General features: G+C 33.3%; 2 protein-coding genes across 5 annotated transcripts; one reads left to right on the top strand and one right to left on the bottom strand.

Annotated features, from left to right (window-relative positions):
- Positions 1–1121: 1121 nt before the first annotated feature.
- Positions 1122–4874, bottom strand: LOC100776609 (alpha/beta hydrolase domain-containing protein 17B). Its single transcript, XM_003546565.5, has 5 exons — positions 4165–4874; positions 2743–2779; positions 2241–2477; positions 2089–2136; positions 1122–1552 (listed from the first exon to the last, which is right to left on the bottom strand). The coding sequence occupies exons 1-5, from the start codon at positions 4467–4469 to the stop codon at positions 1286–1288; spliced, it is 894 nt and encodes a 297-aa protein (XP_003546613.1). The 5' UTR covers positions 4470–4874; the 3' UTR covers positions 1122–1285.
- Positions 4875–11755: 6881 nt separating this feature from the next.
- LOC100787480 (cysteine-rich receptor-like protein kinase 19) lies at positions 11756–17602 on the top strand. Of its 4 annotated transcripts, none has more exons than XM_041010071.1 (7): positions 11756–13084; positions 13795–13926; positions 14055–14218; positions 14805–15015; positions 16564–16801; positions 16908–17058; positions 17210–17602. In XM_041010071.1, the coding sequence occupies exons 1-7, from the start codon at positions 12001–12003 to the stop codon at positions 17513–17515; spliced, it is 2286 nt and encodes a 761-aa protein (XP_040866005.1). In that variant the 5' UTR covers positions 11756–12000; the 3' UTR covers positions 17516–17602. The 4 variants fall into 4 exon arrangements, with proteins under 4 accessions (XP_040866005.1, XP_006598479.2, XP_040866006.1 ...); XM_006598416.4 differs by having other exon boundaries at positions 14052–14218; XM_041010072.1 differs by having other exon boundaries at positions 14049–14218; positions 17327–17602.
- Positions 17603–19469: the final 1867 nt, after the last annotated feature.

Genomic DNA, 19469 nt, shown 5'->3' with positions numbered 1-19469 from the left:
GCGTCATATAATGAGTTTCTCTATCAAATCAAATTAAATATTATTAATTATCCTATCACGAGATTCTTGTTTCCTTACTTATTTTAATTAATGCTTAATTTTTTCATTAATGTTAACATAATAAGATATTTGTAACTAATAATTAAAATAATATCATATTAATTTTTAAGAATTTCAATTGCCATTAAAATAATTTTTCCTTAAATAATTCGTTTATGTTTGTATTTTATATTTTATATAGATTCTCATGCTATAAATTTTAGTTTTCATTTCTTTTACATGAAAGCGTTTTCTATTATACTTTCGTTCTCAATATAAAACATGATTTTTCTAGAACACGTAGGATTATAACTGGTGTAGAAAGTTAAAAATGACTAATACTTAATGTGTCACTTAAGGTGACGCCTAATAAACGGACGTTAGTAATTCACTAGTAATTCACTCTTGTCATGTAATTTTGTCTCATACTGCACCTTCTTGGTAATTTATTTTTAAAAATAATCTAATAGAGTTTAAATTTAATGAAGAATCTAGAATTGATATATATGAAGAAAAAAATATTTAGTGCAAATGTTGATGTCAAGATTATACATATAATTATAAAATTCTTTATATCAGCCATTTTATATTTAAATGCACAGCTTTATTTGGAAGTCAATTTAAATACATTTTCAAATATAAAATCATGTTTAATTATTTATTTAATTTATAAAAATTAAAAAAATTAGATGAAAATAAATTAAAAAAATCTTCATTCATTTTTAAAAATAAAAATATTACAAAAGTGCATACTTAAAAAAATTAAACTATAGTTAAAGTATTACATTATATTAAAAGATTATTTTTTAAATATGCGTGCTTCTAAAATATTATTAATGGCATGTGTAACTCCAACTATTATTGAAAAAATTAAAACTAATTATTTAAATGTTATATAACATTACCCACGTTAAAAATAGGTTAGTTAAATTTTTTATTTTATATACTAAAATAAAATACTATAAAAATTTACGTATTAAATTTTGATTAATAAATAAAATAATAAATTTAAATTTAAATGTAAATTTCGCCTTAGGCCAAATTGGACACGCCCTGAACACCACTTGCGAGTTTTCTCCATCCAAGAAATGGTCATTTCAGCAGGATTTTGATCAAAGACATCCCTCAATTCCTAAGAAATAGACTAACTTCTAAATCTTGAACCTGAGTGAAAGTAGTGTTGGTCTCAACCTTCAAACAAAGCACGGTTCTGTTTTCCTACGTGTAAAACCTCAAATAGATAAAGCTATCTTAAACCAAATCTTAAACATTTGTTATGTTTGTGTTCTTCTTCAGTATCACTAGGATCATGAGTGGGTTGTTTGTTTGTCTCTCCTGTGATTGAGAGTTTCTCCATGGCATTTAGGAACTTGCGCAAGTGCTTGATGTACTCTGGGAAAGCCTCAAGGTTGCAATGACCCCCACCCTTAACCCACAAAGGGTCATATTTTTCCTTGGAAAGTTCCCACAATCTTTTTCCATGGGACCAGTCAACGATTTCATCATTAGTTCCCTGCCCATAATACAAAAGCAGACAAACAAACCTACTATTAGCATGAGAAAGTGTGGATTATTTCATCAAAGTTAAGGTGTTTGTATAGTCTAATGAAATCATGAAAAGTGACACAAATCAGAGACCGTAACATCTAATTTTCCAGCTCAAATTTTGTTAAAATGATAGTGATGACTACTATAAATGCTGGGTCTAGTTGGCCTTATCTTATGTGTACTTTGTACAATGGGCTCTTATTGTATGAGTGTGCTTTATCACTTTCCAATACAGGACATTTGCAATTTCATTAAATACAACACAAAACAATCAAAATGATTTCATACTTAGTTGATAAAGATAGCAACCTAGTTGATAAAGATAGCAAATTAAGAAATTCTATATAGAACAATATCTTCATATACCCAAAAAAGTAAAAGGGAGATCTCTTCAGGATAGGAGCCAGAAGAAAGAAACTAATGAGCTTTTTTGAACACTGAAAGAAGCATGTATAATGTAAAACTAATAAGAAAAATAAATAGATGGGAAGATAACCGTACATGTATAACCAAGACTGGACAGTCAACGTGCCTTATTTTGTCTATATTCTGAAATTAATAAAGAGACCTTTGTTAGTACAAAACTCAATGATAAGTACTGCAAGTTTGCTATTGATTAAGAATTATGAAGAACACTGATGGTCAAAACTTACTTTGAATATGTCAAACCAAAATGTCACCTTAACAGGGTATAAGACCCTTATCCCTGAAAGGATGCCACTGTGAAGAACAACACCTCTCAAATTAGGTAACTTAGTAGCCAAATGTATTGTGGGCCCACTACCAACTGATTGACCATACAAAATCAAATCTTCTTGCTTAATGCCATATTCACTCTTCAAACAATCATACACAGCCTCTATGTCATAATATGTGTTGAACTCAGATGGCTATCAAAGTTTGAGAGATAATCACACATAAGATTTCAGGTTAGATCGATTGGTTTGGAGAAAATACAGAATTGAAATGGAATGAACAATCTTGCTTCTTTATATTATATTTCATGGTATACACTCCCAAACCTTAGGGCAAGTGTACAAACCTAGACTTCTGAGCTCAACTCAGGCTTTTCTAAATTTTATTTGTAAACTGCCCAATAAAAAATGACAGAAAAGAATGATGGGGTCACAGAAAGTTATCTGGAGTTTTACTCACCTTACCTGTAGATGCTCCATATCCTGCATAGTCATAGCTGCATTGCAACAAAAAGTGTCAGTAAAATATAGATGCCAAAAGAATCTCACCAATTATACTTCAAAACTGATAGGTACATTAACATCTTATGATCTGTCGGGACGAAAAATATAAAACATTATGTAGCCCCTCCAAAAATAACAAAATGGAAGTTAAGAAAAAATATAATTCATACAAAGTAAAACACAAAACAAACATTTTCTTTTATCATAAATATTTTTCACGAAAGACGAATTTGTTCAAACTGAATAGGATTATCATATGTAACAAAACTCTTCCAAATATTTAATGCACTGGTGTATTCAAAACTCTAACTCAAAATTATTTGATTAAGCTAGAAAAATTCCATGACCTTTCACCTCATTTATTTGACAAAAATTAACTTTTCTTAACATCATGCTCGAAACAGAACCTTCTATCCTTTTCAACATAATAATAATAATAATAATAATAATAATATATACAATAGCAGGTTATTGAAGAGGTAAAGCAGTAACACCATATGCACAAATTGTATGTTGTTTGGCCCATTGGGTTTTTCTTCAAATTTCCTCTTAGGCTCTAAATCTAGTCAACTTATAAAACCTTAAGTTTTTTAGAATTTTCGTTCATTGGAAAACTACTTTTATTTGTAAAAGATTTTCTACGATGATATTTAACTCAGCTTCAAACAGAAAAAAAAACATTCGCAAGTCTAAGAAAAAATACATGTACCAAACCTCAGAGGAAGAATGAGTTTTCAATTGAAGACAAGAAATTAAAACACGCAAATTCTGCACAGCAGGTAAAAAAAAAAATCGTGTCACAACTCAATACATATTGCATAGACACAACCGAACACAGAAAATTTGACAAAGCAAGTGTGCTTGACTTTCCATTGAGTCGTCTAAAATCAACCAATCATGTTATACTAAAAGAATTAAAGAATTGATTTTATACCAAAATCAATTTTGAATTGGATTTTTTGTTTTGACAATTTATACATTAAACAGAAAATTTTATATTAAGTTTTCTTCCTAATTTTTAAAATAAAAACATCAAAACATTAATAAATTCGTTTCAAAATCATTTCTAATCTAAACATCGATTTTATTTATAATTAATCTTTCACAACTAATTTTAATTCGAAATCAAATTTGGAGGTATATCCAAACATGCACTCAACTTATATCTTGATAATCGGTTATTCACGAGTTTGAATCCAAATCCAACCCATTTGCATATGTAACCGACCCTCTCTCGTATGTATCTTCACATAGCGAGAAACCTTAGAGTCTAGACACCGGATTACCCTCTCTCGTATGTTCATATAGCGAGAAACCTTTGATACTGAATTACCGTAATTTTTTAATGCAAATAAACATGTAAAGAGACGTGACTGACCTCATGATATTGACGCGGAGGTGAGCCCTGAGTTCAAGGAAGAGGTCATGCATCTGTCCCAAGTCAGCGGCGTTGCCATGCGAGTAGAGCAACGTGAACCTCGCAAAAGTGTGCTTCCAGAACGTGGCAACGATCCTGTTCCCGCCCTTCGTCTCCAGAACGTGAGCCACCAGGTCCCTGTCCTCGCTCAAACCCGCACCCGACACCACCACCCTCCCGTCCTGCTCCCGGGAAACCCTGTACGTCGCCGGCTCCGGCGGGAAAAACGCCAATCTCGCCGCCACGCTCCCCGTAACATTGCCCATTCAACAACAACGTGCCAGCTTCGCAATGGTTGCTGAAATTGATATTTCCCTCCTGGATGTCATGCTCCTTTGGTTTTATTATTTATGCAATATGAGTGTGAATTTTTTTTAGAAGGATAATGTTTTCAAGTTTTTAATTGTTAGTGTATTTTTTTGGAGAATTGGCTATGGAGGAGGTTGTTGATGAGGGTTGGAAATAGAATGATGGGAGGTAGTTTGTTGTTGTGAGATGAGATGAAATGAAACCAAAGGTGGAAATAAGTGAAGAGTGGTGGGAAATAGATCCGACCTAAGCGGATTAGTCGGAGCTGCTTCTGTGATCTCGGATAGGGTGGGGTGGGGTGGACCATTCGCCATTCACCATTCTTTCTCTATCATTGCTGTAATTCTAACTACCGTCTCACATTGATGGTGAGGTTGGCCAAACAAATTAAATTAATACGAGAAATGTTACATGTATTTACTCCTACTTCCTAGTTTCTAATGTAAGAAACAAATAACTAACAAAACAAAAATAGGTAAAGGGTGGTTACAAGTTTTTATTTTTTAAATATAGTTTTAAAAAACTTTGCGTTTGAGAAAAATGAAATCTTGACTATTTTAAAATATTTTTAAATCTACTTTTAAAATTCTTTAAAAAATTGTAAATTTAGTTTTTAGTTTTAAAAATACATTTCCACTCTCGATCACCCACCAACCACCATTGTAGTTGTTATTAGCATTGTTCTCACTAACATTAATTGATATTATCACTATTACCACTCCACCATTATCACCATTGTCACTGCAACCATTATTGATGCCACAATCACGACAACCACTATTGTGGTTATCGGTATCATTGCCACTAACATCGACACTACAGCTAATGTTACAAGTTACAACCACCATCATACTATTGACATCGACACCGCCATCACTATTGCCATTACCATAGGCATTACCAACAACACTAGTTTTGTTGTCACCAATACCTTAATCATCATTGACCCTACAACCACTATTACCAACCACCATTATCCTGTCATCATTACTAGTATCATGATGGTACCAAGCCAATCTCTTGTTTTATTTCTCTTACAGTGCAAATGCACAACTAGGGATTTGAGCCTAGCCTCCCTAACCAACCACAGTGATTACTTTCCTCTCCCTAATTCTAGGCAGTCCAACTCTATTTATAGCTGACTGCTAACTGCCTTTAATTGACTTGAACGGTTACAAGGCTAACTAACTAACTGCCTTTAACTAACTTGAACAGTTACAAGACTCACTACTAATAGTTACAAAGCTAACTACTAACTGTAACTGATCTTAGTCAACTACCTAATCCAGGTTCTGGCTGCTCTGGCTGCTGCTCTGATTTCATCTTATACTAGCATGTGTCCTTCCTTCATACACTTGCGTAATCGGTAACCTAACAATACTCTGCCCCAAGAGTGCCACCTTGTCCTCAAGGTAAAATGCAGGAAATTGTTGCTTCATAACATCAACCAATTCCTTCTTTTTCGTCTTCTTCATCTTGTCCTTCTCCCAAAATAAGGACTTCAAATTGTTTATTGGGACATAAATGACTAGGGCCAAATTTCCCATCACAGCGGTAACAAAGTCCTTTTTATGCCCTTTCTTGGAACTCCGCATCTGATAGCCTCCTAAAAGGCCTACCTCTGTATGCCCCAGTGGACTTCACACTATTTGATTCCAAGCTCGAACTCATCTTTCTTGTTTTTTTCGTGGTGCCTTTGTTTCCTGGATCCCACGTTACAGTTCTTGAGGAACTATAACTTCTAGTTTGACCACCTCTATTACCTCCAACATTACCTTTTTCCATTAGTGAATTTTTCTCATCTATCCGTTGTGCATAGTCCATCAATTCAGGGATGGTGTTTACTGAATGCAACTTTAACTCTGCCCTCACCACTTCTTTCAGTCCATTCAGAAATATGCCTTTCAAATACTCAGGTTCTATTTCTCTCAATGGACCTGCATACAATTCGAACTCCTCGCGATATTCTTCTACTATTCCTTCGTGTTTCAAATTGAGTAGTAACTCGTAAGGGCTTTGGTTCATTGAAGGCTGAAACCGCTGAATCACAACATTCTTGAAATCTATCCAATTAGGGTTTTTCACACTAAATTCCCACCACTGGTACCAGGTTAGTGCCTTTCCTTCCATTGCGACCATGGCTTCTTGGATTCGATCTTCTTCCTCTACACCTTTAATCTCGAAATAGTGTTCCACCTTATTTGTCCAACCAAACACATCTCCTATGTCAAAAATTGGAATCTCAAGTTTCCGCCACTTTACCTCTCGATCGCGATTTTGTTGTTCTGCATGGTCACGATTGTCGCTTTCCTGATCAGTGCTCGACAAGATCCTCACCGCTGCCATTAGCTCCGCCATTTGAGCCTTTAGCTCCACTCGCTCAATGCGTTCCTCTTCAAACAATCGCTTCAAACTTGTGACGTCCTCACGTGTGCTCATCATGCCTTCGAACCCTCGCTCCAGAAATTTCACACGCGCATCCATGTTTCCTCCTGTTGAAACCATGAATAGCTTCACGTCTCAAGATCAGAATTTTGCTCTGATACTAGTGATGGTACCAGGCCAATCTCTTGTTTTATTTCTCTTAAAGTTCAAATGCACCACTAGGGATTTGAGCCTAGCCTCCCTAACCAACCACAGTGATTATTTTCCTCTCCCTAATTCTAGGCAGTCCAACTCTATTTATAGCTGACCGCTAACTAACTAACTACCTTTAACTGACTTGAACGATTACAAGACTAACTAACTAACTACCTTTAACTAACTTGAACAGTTACAAAGCTAACTACTAACAGTTACAAAGCTAACTACTAACTGTAATTGATCTTAGTTAGCTACCTAATCCAGGTTCTGGCTACTGCTCTGATTTCCTCTTATACTTGCCATGTGTCCTTTCTTCATACACTTGTGTAATCAGTAACCTAACATATCGTCACCACAATTATCATTGTCACTATTAGATTAAGAATTGATCTTTGTAAGTATAAACAAGCATGTAGGATTTTTCCAACAATAAGTTAGGTCTAAAATGAATTTTAAGATTTTGTTATTTTAAATGTGAATTATATATTAAACTTTTTTTTTTTACCAAAAATGTGATCTTTTAGTGAACATATGTGATTTTTTTTTGTCTTACAAAAACTAATAATTAAAAAATTGTTAGTAAGAGTAACTAATAAAAGGAAGGACACTGGTTTGAATTTAAAGATGAAGGAAGAAGAGGGGTGACGTCACCGGTTTGAATTCTGACTGATATTTCCAATAAAAACTAATAAAATTAATAATTATTAATAAAAAATCATAAAAACGAAGTGAGAAGATAAAATTACAGAGTGAATGAAAGAGTCACACACCAAGGCAGCATAGTCATGGAGTTGCTAAGAAATAGAAGAGTGGCGATTGAGATCTGTTAATCAGCATCAATTTGTAAATGTACGATTTAAAAAATTGTGTCTACCCCAGTGATGAAAAATGGATTTAGATTCACGGATATGACAAAAACAAACCCACAATAGGGATATAAAAAAATCTACTAAACGATTTGTGATTTTGAATCTGACTACTGGTATTTATCCAGAAAAAAAAGTCATAGGATTGAATTTTAAGTTACTGCCAATCCCCTCTCAGACTTGTATATATTATTTAATATATTAAATTTAAAATAAAAATATTTTTGGGTAAATAATCATTTTTACCCCTCAATATGTAATTTACTGATAAAAGCGTTCCTGAAATATGAAAATACAAAATTTAGTTCAAAAGTGCGACAAATATATCCGACTTTTAATTTCTATCCACCACCGTTAATAAAATAGTCTACGTGACACGGAGAAACAACTTTGTCACTGAAATGATTGTCAGCATAGAGACATATTTGTCATAATGTTTTTTTTTTTTTTTTACTTTTCGTCTTCCCACCAGCTGACAAATGCGTCCGTGAAAGATGAAAATATAAAATTTAGTCCCTTAAAGTATAAAAAGTGCAACAAATATATCCAGCGTTAATAATAGATTGCAACTAATTATTATTATTATTATTATTATTATTATTATTATTATTATTATTATGTGTTTGTGATTTACTGCTCTTATTCATTTAGTACTTATACAATATATTTTTTAAATTTCCTTTTAATATATATATATATATATATATATATATATATATATATATTATTTTGATTTCCTTGTCAAATCTTAATCTTTGCAGTTAAATTTTTTTTATCTTATATCTTATTGTTTTATCAAATTTCTACTAAATTTTCCACTTTTAATCTTTAAAATTATTTCATATCCCAATTCCAACTTAAGTACCCTTATATTTAGATGGAAAATAATATGTCAGATAGTCTTGAGTAGAAAAAACACAACCGGTCCTCAGACCAAATTTATTTATTTATTTATTTAAAAAAAGGATTTAATCAATTATGTTTTTTAAAAAAAGTCTCACAAAATTTAAACTAGATAAAGTTAAATTGGAATTATAAGTCTTTTTCTTAATCAATAAAATGTATATATATACCTCAAATATGAAAGAATCTCTGGATAAATCTTATTAGCTTCCACTCGAGATAGCACTTATCATACGTAATATGAATGAAATGAAAACAATTATTAACAAATAAAGAATCCAAATAAATTTAAATAAAAAATATATAATAATGTTCAAACTAATACAGAGGTTAACTTAAAACAAAAACTAACGCATAGGTTTATTATTTGTCTTTGGAACGTAGAGTTGTATCTCTCACTAGTTTGGGGGCTGCAACGATCTTGCATTCCATTTGACATACTGTCACAGAGTACTAATAAAAATTAATAATTAATTGAAGAAACAAAAAATTTCAAGAAATAAAAGACTTTCATTTTCTTTAAATGGTAACTTAATTTTTTTATATCATAAAACTAAAGAAATTTATTTTATTTTGAAAAATAAGTAGTTATATTGATTAATTAAAAAACTAATTAACAATTTGATAGATGAATAAATAGATAGATAATTAAAGCATAAGAGTTTAAATCTTAATTTGTATTTTACTGATTTTTTTAATCCATTTTTCCCTAGCTTCTTTCCTATACTATTTATTATTAACGTCCAAGTATATTTATCGCACTTTTTATCCTCTCGGGGACTAAATCACGTTGACAATTATTTCAATGAAAAATTTGTCCCTCTGTGTCACGTATGCTATTTTATTAATGGTAACGGACGAAAGTTAACGCTAAGCTATATTTGTCGCATTTTTTACACTCCTAGGGACTAAATTTTATATTTTTATCTTTCAGGGATACATTTATTAACAAATTACACATTAAGGGAAAAAGTAACTATTTACACAATATTTTTTTTATTGAATTAAATTTTTCATAAGCTTGTTTCATGTTATATTTACAATTAGATTAATATGTTATTGGTCTGAATCAAATTAGGCTTAATCCTTTAAATAAAGTCTTAACTTTTTATATGTAATTTTAGGATTGACATAACATTTTGTTTTTCAATCTTATACAAAAATGTATCAAGGTAAATTAATTGGTAAAGAAACTCATGGTCCGACTTAACTAATTGAAAGTTCATGGGATATGAGGTTTCTCAAAAATCATGACAGTTGTTTTCGATTTTGAATAGTTTTTTTCATAATTCTTCAGTTTATCAAGGAAAAAAAGATTCGGATTAACAAAAAATTTGATTGAATGATAATTAAAACTTAACCTTAACCCATTAAGCACTCGTGTCTAATTAATTAATTTTTTAAATGTGTAATCGGATTTTTGTAACAAAAATAGAAAAAAAAAAACCTACAACTCAACTAGTAGTCTTTCTATTTAATAATATTCAATTATAAACGGGTTTGAAAGTGCTTAGCTGCAGCCCGCGACTGATTCAAAAGAGTGTGAGCGTAAGCGTAACAGAAGAAGAGACACAATTAAGGGGACATGGGATTAACTCGATGGCTATAACATAATTAGTTGTATTTTATTAATATTTATGCACAGGAATATAAATGATCTAAACTATTCATCTGATTTCCACTATTTAAATTTTTGATTAAGTTTATTTGTTTAACTAAATACAGCAATTCAAGTTTTGATTAAGCTCAATTATTTAAATAATTTAAGTACAAACTTAATAAGTTTGACATTAATAACTTAAGTACTAATAACAATAATTGATACAAGGAATAATCATTTGTGATCCAAATTTAAAATTTAATCTTGAATATAAAATAAATTATGTGAAGGAACTACTCATTGTATTGTATGTACGCTCACAACAATCAAGATTAGTCTTTATTTTCTGCGAAAATTATTTGATATCCATACCATAATAAAAAAAAACAAATACAGTAAAAAGAATTTAACTGATGAAATTAAAACCTAACCAAAGAAAGTGACGGGATTGCTCCCAATCTGTTTTCCTCTGGTTCACATACATACTCTTCCTTCTCGTCTTGCAATTAACCCTCCTTCGTAGTTCAAGTCGCAACACCTGTTTTACTTATTCATTTACATCTCAGCACCTATGCTACTACATTGTTTACATCTCGAACTTTCTTTCCCTTTTCCCATTTTCTTTCACAAGTACATGTGTAGTTGCATCTGTTATTTTAAAATCTGAGATATCGTTTCTGACTTGGTCTACCATATTGCTGAAGAATATTTCCAATTTTCAATGATACTTATTATTGGTTGATAAAATTATAAACAAGTTAAACAACTCAAACTCAAGCCCAGGATTTCAGTTAACCTTGTCTAAATGAATTATTTAAGTTTGAACCACTTATTTTTAAAATAAATCAAGCTTAAATTTTCTGTAGCCCCCACTTGTTTACACATCTACTTCTGAGTAACTACTACTGATTACATAATATACAGTAACTTGGGACTATTTTAAGAGAGCTTATAAAATGAAATAATACAAAATATCATCGGAACAGGTCATGGAGTGTTAAGCTGCATTCTATCAGGTCCTAGAATTCCGTAGAGGATAGATATGAACCAAAATTTTCATCACTATTGGTCGGATGAATTGAATGTGACATTTTGGTGTACATAATTGTTGCTTTCGTCGACATATATATCTGCAAACAGCGACGTCCTACATTTTAAATCAGCGACATTGTCCTAAAAAACTAATCTTTCGACTTCACTAGTTGACTTCAGCAGAGATTCTCACTGGTGACAATGGCAACTTAAGCAAAGGAAATTAGCAATTCCTTTAATTCATGTTTTCAAAGTCCACATGACTACTTCCAAGAAATTGTTGTCACTAGTAATAAAAACGCACCTGTGCCTTATAGACGTTTACTATTAGCATGTTGTTTGCTTCTCCGTTTGTACAAAACCGATTCACATAAATCCGAAGCAATTACACATAGCTTCTGCGTATTTTAAATATCAGACGTGGTGAGAGAAGGTTGAAAACTAGACGACTAGTAATTGTTTGTCCATCTCTAATATAATCGCTACACTGTATAACTTCCTCTCATGGTCTCCAGAATTACAATTGCCCTTGTTCTTTTTGAATTTCTTCTCTGCCAAGAGTTTGAACCTTTAAAAGCACAAACATGGCTACAAGCTGGTTATTGGTATTCTGGGAGTGGATTTCCTGTTTCAGACATCAACTCTGCTCTTTATACTCACCTGATATGTGCTTTTGCTGAATTGAACTCTTCCACATATGAGCTCTATGTCTCCCCAGAAGATGAGCAATCATTCTCTTCATTCACAACTACTGTCAAACAAAAGAATCCATCCATCACTACACTGCTGTCAATTGCAGGTGGAAATGGTAACGACACTGTCTTATCATTAATGGTAAGCAAAGACTCTTCAAGGAAATATTTCATTCAGTCTTCAATAAGAATAGCCAGGCTTTATGGTTTTCAAGGCCTGGACCTGTCATGGGTTCCTGAAACAATTTCTGACATGAACAACATGGGAAGGCTTTTTGAGGAGTGGAGGGCAGCTGCAAAATCTGAGGCAGCAAACGATAGCACTCAAGTGTTGATCTTAACGGCAGCTGTTCATTTTAGACCAGGTTTGGATTCCGCTTCTTACCCAGTGGAGTCTATTCAAAATAACTTGAATTGGGTACATATTTTGACTTACGACTACCACATGCCTCAGTTGGCAAATTTCACTGCTGCCCATGCAGCCTTATATGATCCTTCAAGTTCTGTAAACACAGACAATGGTATCAAGGAATGGATTGGTAGTGGAGTAACGGCTAGCAAGTTGGTTTTGGGGTTGCCTTTCTATGGATATGCCTGGAATCTTAGGAACCCAGAGGATAATGCAATAGGTGCATCAGCAACAGGTCCAGCAATTGGAAAAAGTGGAGCTATGAACTATAAGGACATCAAGGCTTATATTCAACGATATGGAGGCCATGTCAAGTACAATGCTACTTATGTAGTTAATTACTTCTCCAATGGATCGACTTGGATAGGTTATGATGATGTTGAGGTTGTCAAAATGAAGGTTTCTTATGCAAGGGAAAATAAGTTACTTGGCTATGCTGTGTGGCAAGTTCCTTATGATGACAATTGGGTTCTTTCTAGTGCTGCAGGTAAAGATGTTACTGATGCTTGCTTAAGATTTGTGAAAACTTAGTTCTAATCCATAATTATTTTTTGAATACATTTGCTCAATGCATAGAAAGTGTTTTGTTTGCTGTGTTGTTCTAATATTCTTACTAAGAGTAAAGCTACGTCTAATGTCTATTAGCAGCAGGATGTCAGTAACTTTTAACATGAAACTGTGTAAACCTTTTACCTTCAAGCTTGGTGATAAGATCGCGAGTTTCTAGCCAACCTCAGATACAATTGAGATTGTTTATTTTCTTTGTGAAAAATAAGAACCTTAAGATTATTAATATATTATGCTGCTATGTAAGTAGAAATAGCCATTTCACATATACTGCACCTTTTTCTTCAAGAGAAATTCAGTCAATGTTGCATTTTACTGATATCCTTAATACAGTAAGTTAATACTCGAAACAGGTAAATATTTGTAGAGTTTCCCTTCAAAGACCCGTTGAAAATGGTCATGCATAGATAGACAATGCCAGCTGAGCATAGTACAGGACATTTTTTGATTTTGTTGGTCTCGGGACTCATAATTCATGAGCCAATCACTAATCCAAATATTGGAAATAAAATATGGAACTGGCTTACGTAAACAGTAATTAAAGTACATGCTCCTACGAGGAGTTTTAATTTCATAAGTATGTGCCATAACATTTAATGCTAATAATTTATATCGTGGATAATGTTTCAGCTGAACATGTTGACCAAAATGGACGCAATAGTTGGCGATTATTAGTGATCATTTTGATCATAACTGCTATGTCTGTTATCCTATTAGGCATCTTAATTTACTACTTAAGGAGGAGATTTCCCAAATCAACAGGTAACTTCTTCGGCTACATTTATTTCCCATTTATAATTATTGTATCCATATTGCAAAATATCGGTTATGCTTACAGTTGAGTAACTGATTTTAGTTTGTATAACTGCTCATTAATCTGTTAGCAGCAGTAATTTTAAGTACTTTGAACAATGTGAATAAAGACGCTTCAAGACTTTTCCACAGCAACGCACCTGATTTACAAGTATTCAGCTTTTCTGATATTGAGCAGGCCACAAATAGATTCTCAATTGAAAATAAAGTTGGCCAGGGGGGCTATGGTCCTGTTTACAAGGTACAATATTAATTAAACAACCTTACGGCAATAGTATCTGATCCTGAACTAATTCAGACCCAATTCCTATTGGCAGCCCAAAAGAAATGTTATTAGTTTCTTTTATTAAACATAGGAATAACAATCGGAAATAGGTTCTAGAATGGGTTTCATAGAAATTGTTAGGACTCTGGTTTGGCCTTTCGGCTTGCTTTTAGGGGTGTATGTAGCAGCTAGGTGTTAGTAACATGTAGCTTATACAAACCTACTGTATTGCTTTGAGTAGAGAATAATGGATTCAGAATTTGGTTTTTATTTCTTTTCCTCCTATTTTCTATGAAGTTCTCCCTTACTCAAAAAGGGCCATGTATCAATGACATTGAAAAACATATTAATGGGGAGGAAAATAGAATGAACTGTAATCTAGTCTCTATCACTCAGACCAATACATGTTGGTTGCTGGAACCCCTTTATAGTGAACTTTTCGCAATCTCTATTTCTAGTTGGTAATTACAAAGTAGTGGAGAGAAAAGAAATGCATATTCTAAAATTACCTTATCTACTCAAAGGTAAGAAATTCACTATATAAAAGTGCCTATTTGTTCAGGGCATCCTATCAAACCGTCAAGAAGTAGCTGTGAAAAAACTATCAAAAGCCTCTACACAAGGATTTGAAGAATTCAAAAATGAGGTGATGCTAACTGCACGACTCCAGCATGTGAATCTTGTTCGGCTTTTGGGTTTCTACATTGATGGAGAACAACAAATGTTAGTCTACGAGTACATGCCAAACAAAAGCCTGGATTCCTATCTATTTGGTCAGAAATCTTCACATTTCTACATTTTACATTTAGTGAATATGCAGTATGATCTTAACTTTAGGACATTAAAATCTGAATAAACTCTACTGACCACTTACCCCATGTTAATTGCTCACCCTTTTGCAGGAATGTCTCCTGCTTATTATGCTAACTGACAGAGATATCTACATTCATATTTTTGTTAATTGTCATGAACCTACTATCCCAAAAAGCCTTCTTTTTATTATGATAACTGACAGAGAATTGTCATGAACCAACTATCCTAAAAGCTTAAGCTAAGATAAGAGACATTAGTGTTTTTATCATACATCTAAAATGCGCCCGCATTGCATGAGAGTCTTTTGGAGTTGAAACATGAATAATATTAATATGTCATGCACCAATCATCTCAAAAGCTTAAAGTCGTTAGGTAAGGCTGTTTAAAAGTAGTTGGTTCATACACTTGAACGGTTTTTTTTTTGACAGATACTTGAATGGTTAATTTTACATACATAACAAGAATTATATTGATTTTGTGGATATTCTTCACAATAAGTTGTCACAAGAATAGTTGGAACTAGCCCAATCAGTTTTAACTAGCCTAACTTCAACATGATTCTAAAATGAGCATCAAGCGACTAGCACCAAAGAGGGAAATCTACTCTTTAGCAATGGATTCCCAAGCTACTCTGAAAATCACTTGGAAGATAGAAATGGTTTGAAAAATTAAATGATTGTCAAAAAGAAAAGCTCTAGATGAAAAACCGTAAAGAATGTGAGAGGTATAAGAGGCTTGAGAGTGTAATCTAATTGTTTTTTTTTTTTTAGGTAAAAGGGTCCCCGGTACAATTTCCTAGCACATATATACTACAATTTAACAACATAAATTGGAAGAACTGCCTAAGTCGTGCATGATGCCTCTAACTGCCAATATCCATTCCATTTGGCTGACTTCGGCAAGCTTTCCAACTCAATTCCCAGAATTCAGCTAGCTTTGGTGGGAACCAACTTTAAACACTTTGGCTACCACACTTCCTGTTCTCTAGGCATGCAAACCAATTGCAACGGCCATCTCCTTCAAATTTTAAATCGTGCTTGCCACCTATCAAGCTCTTACTTTTAAGGAACCACTATCTTTGCATTCGCACCAAGATTTGAACATAGGTTCTTATCCGCAAACATTGTATCCTTCCAATCCAAATGGCAACAACAAAAGCTAATTTAAAATTACAAGCTAGCCCACAGATCTGAGAGATCGCCTATCCATAAATTCAGCTGGCATCTTTTGCACCATATCTTGTTTAGTTGAATTTGTTCAGCCACCATAAGACAAATAAATTTCCATTTTCGGCTAAACATTAAACCCTTGGTCCTTTGGCTAAACACTTATACTTCAGGAATTTAGCCTATACGAATTAGGGTGCCAGCACATTCAATCAAAGAAAAATTATGAAAGGATTAAATTGATCAAAGTTAACCGTTTTGAACATACGATCAAATTGTAGTCTGCCTAACCATTTTGGAACAAATGATTTTCCTCTTAATTGTTAAGTGATTTTGACACAGATCCTATTAGACGGTACCTTCTGGATTGGAGAAAACGCATATACATCATTGAGGGAATTACTCAAGGGCTTCTTTATCTACAAGAATATTCTAGATTGACAATAATCCATAGAGACATAAAAGCTAGCAATATTTTGTTAGACAATGAGATGAAACCAAAAATCTCCGACTTTGGTATGGCAAGAATATTTAGAAAAGACGAACTTGAAGCAAACACTAGTAAAATTGTTGGAACATAGTAAGTATATTAAATCCTACTCCATGATTTGAAACTTCCTCTAGAGTCTTTCGTGACTATTCTTCAAATTATTAATACATCATGTTGCTTTATTCATCTGATGCAGTGGTTATGTTTCTCCTGAATATGCTATGAAAGGTTTATACTCAACCAAATCCGATGTGTACAGCTTTGGAGTTCTACTTCTACAAATTGTAAGTGGCAGGAGGACAGCATGCTTTTATGGTGAACATGAAAATTTAAACCTCATGGAGTATGTAAGTAATTTTTGTAACTTTTGGTTTAAGTAGTGGAGAGTTTGCTTTCACCATGGTGGTAAATTACATATATATATATATATATATATATATATATATATATATATATATATATATTATTTATTTTTATTTTTATTTTTTCATTTTTAAGGCTTATGAGCTATGGAAAGAAGGAAAAGGCATGGAATTTGCTGATCCTTCACTGGATGACTCACATTCGACGTGTAAATTATTGAGGTGCATGCAAATAGCTTTACTATGTGTGCAGGAAGATGCAAATGATAGGCCGACTGTGAAGGAAATTTCTTCAATGTTGAAAAGTGACACTATTCTGATAATTCCCCAAAAGCCAGCGTTTTCCATAAACAGAGATGAGAAGAAACCCAATAAATTTATTATGCATGAAGAAAAATGTTCAATTAATGATGCAACAATATCACAAGTTGTAGCTCGATAGTATTGTAAAATTTGTTTAGGACAAAAGACAAATAATTCTCCTTCCTTTTACCCTTGAAAAAGTAATTTCATCTTCAGTTCAGTTTAATATTCGTCATTGTCTTTTATTACAGTTCAGTTTAATTTTCTTTTTTGGCAGAATCCCAACGGCTATTTTAACACCTTTGAAACATTAATATTATTTCTTTGTAATCAAATAGAGACTGAGGAACCCAAACATTAATATGAAATGCAGAACTGTTTTGAAAAAGGGCCTCTTAGTTAGCTTTTCACTTTACCCACTAAAACTGCCTTTCAGATAGGTTTGGACAGAAGAGTTTCCAAAACATTGGTGGTGGATTGAAGAGGTGGTCATCAGTGACATGCATATTTGTCGATAAACATAAAAAAAAACTCCAAATTCACCAAAACCGCATCTCATGATTCACCAAGTACACACAAAGATTAAGAACAATTGGAACCCAATTAAAAAATTGGGAAAAAATAGACAAACGACATTACATTGAGACAGAGATGCCAAGCTCTCACTCCCTTAGGATTATATCATTAGCAGCTTCAAGCTCTTTGTAATGCTTTGCATTTTCTGTGGAAATGGAAGGGTTGCCCCAGTTGATTGCAAATTGAAATGATGGAAGATTCAGGTTTCGAGAGGAAAAAATGAAAGAGTTTCATTTTAAGAAGAAAGAAGAATGAACGAAAGAGACCTTATGTTGAAGCGAAAGATGCTACAGCGGTGACTACAAGTGGCGACACTGTAAAAAAATTGAACGGTGAAGACTTGTGAATTCGAACACAGGATATCATATTCATCTTCGTCAGTGTTCGATTAGCATTAAGGAGAGAGTAGAACTAATGTAGCTCGATGTAGAGCTTATAGGCCTTGGATCTTCTTTGTCAATGGAGTCCTTTGCTTCTTGAAGATCAATGACAGTGGAATGGAAAAAAAAGGAAAGGTGATTGGAGATGTCATTTCAATGAGAAGATGGGTCAAGAACAAGCACACCACCATAGGAAACTATGGATAAGAGCTTGAATGTAGGAGAAGATGAGTGGAGGGAGAAAGAGAAAGGGGAATAAAATTTTGAGAGAGAGAAGAGGGAGAATGAGGTCTGAACTTTAAATTCTAATTTCTCAAATGACCAAAGTTCCAAAATGTACACACAAAGCCTCTATTTATAGCCTAAGTGTCACACAAAATTGGAGGGAATTTTGAATTTCTATTCAAATTTCACTTGAATTTGAACTTGAATTTGTGGAGCCAACATTTCACTAATTATGATTAGTGAATTTCAGCTATGGTTCAGCCCACTAATCCAAGATCAAATTCAAGATTCTCTACTAAGTGTGTTTAGGTGTCATGAGGCATGTAAAACATGAAGGACATGCACAAAGGGTGTGATGGAAGCTTGCTTGTGGAGCTTCTATGGAGGCTGGATCTTTGAGCTTCAATGAGGTTCTTCAATGGTGATTTTACACCATGGAGATGCAGCGGAAGGCAAAGGAGAAAAGGAGAGAGGAGGCACCATCCACTAGGGAATAAGCCAAGGAAGAAGGAGCTTCACCACCAAGAATTGCCTTGGATAAGAAGCTTGAAGAGGATGCTTTAATGGAGGAAAAGAAAGAGAGAAGGGGGGAGCACGAAATTGAAGGAATAAAAGAGGGAGAGAAGTGGAACTTTGAAGTCTATCTCATAAGACTTTCATTCATCAAAGTTACAACAAGTGTTACACATGCTTCTATTTATAGACTAGGTAGTTTCCTTGAGAAGTTTTATTGAGAAAACTTCCTTGAGAAGCTTCTTTGAGAAAACTTCCTTGAGAAGCTAGAGCTTAGCTACACACACCCCTCTAATAAATAAGCTCACCTCCTTGAGAAGCTTCCTTGAGAAGATTCCTAAAGAAGCTAGAGCTTAACTGCACACACCTCTCTAATAGTTAAGCTCACCTCCTTGAGAT

The sequence above is a fragment of the Glycine max genome, chromosome 15 (genome assembly GCF_000004515.6).
Source record: "Glycine max cultivar Williams 82 chromosome 15, Glycine_max_v4.0, whole genome shotgun sequence".
NCBI lineage: Eukaryota > Viridiplantae > Streptophyta > Magnoliopsida > Fabales > Fabaceae > Glycine > Glycine max.
This window is presented reverse-complemented; position numbering and strand designations above follow the sequence as displayed.

Excerpts from the sequence above, each read along its gene's own strand:
- LOC100776609 (XM_003546565.5), bottom strand. The coding sequence starts at position 4,469 with ATGGGCAATGTTACGGGGAGCGTGGCGGCGAGATTGGCGTTTTTCCCG. Across the intron at positions 2,780-4,164 it reads CTCCGCGTCAATATCATGAG|CTATGACTATGCAGGATATG; the intron begins GTCAGTCACGTC and ends GTTGCAATGCAG. Across the intron at positions 2,478-2,742 it reads ATGGAGCATCTACAGGTAAG|CCATCTGAGTTCAACACATA; the intron begins GTGAGTAAAACT and ends AAACTTTGATAG.
- LOC100787480 (XM_041010070.1), top strand. The coding sequence starts at position 12,001 with ATGGTCTCCAGAATTACAATTGCCCTTGTTCTTTTTGAATTTCTTCTC. Across the intron at positions 15,016-16,563 it reads CCTGGATTCCTATCTATTTG|ATCCTATTAGACGGTACCTT; the intron begins GTCAGAAATCTT and ends ATTTTGACACAG. Across the intron at positions 16,802-16,907 it reads AGTAAAATTGTTGGAACATA|TGGTTATGTTTCTCCTGAAT; the intron begins GTAAGTATATTA and ends CATCTGATGCAG.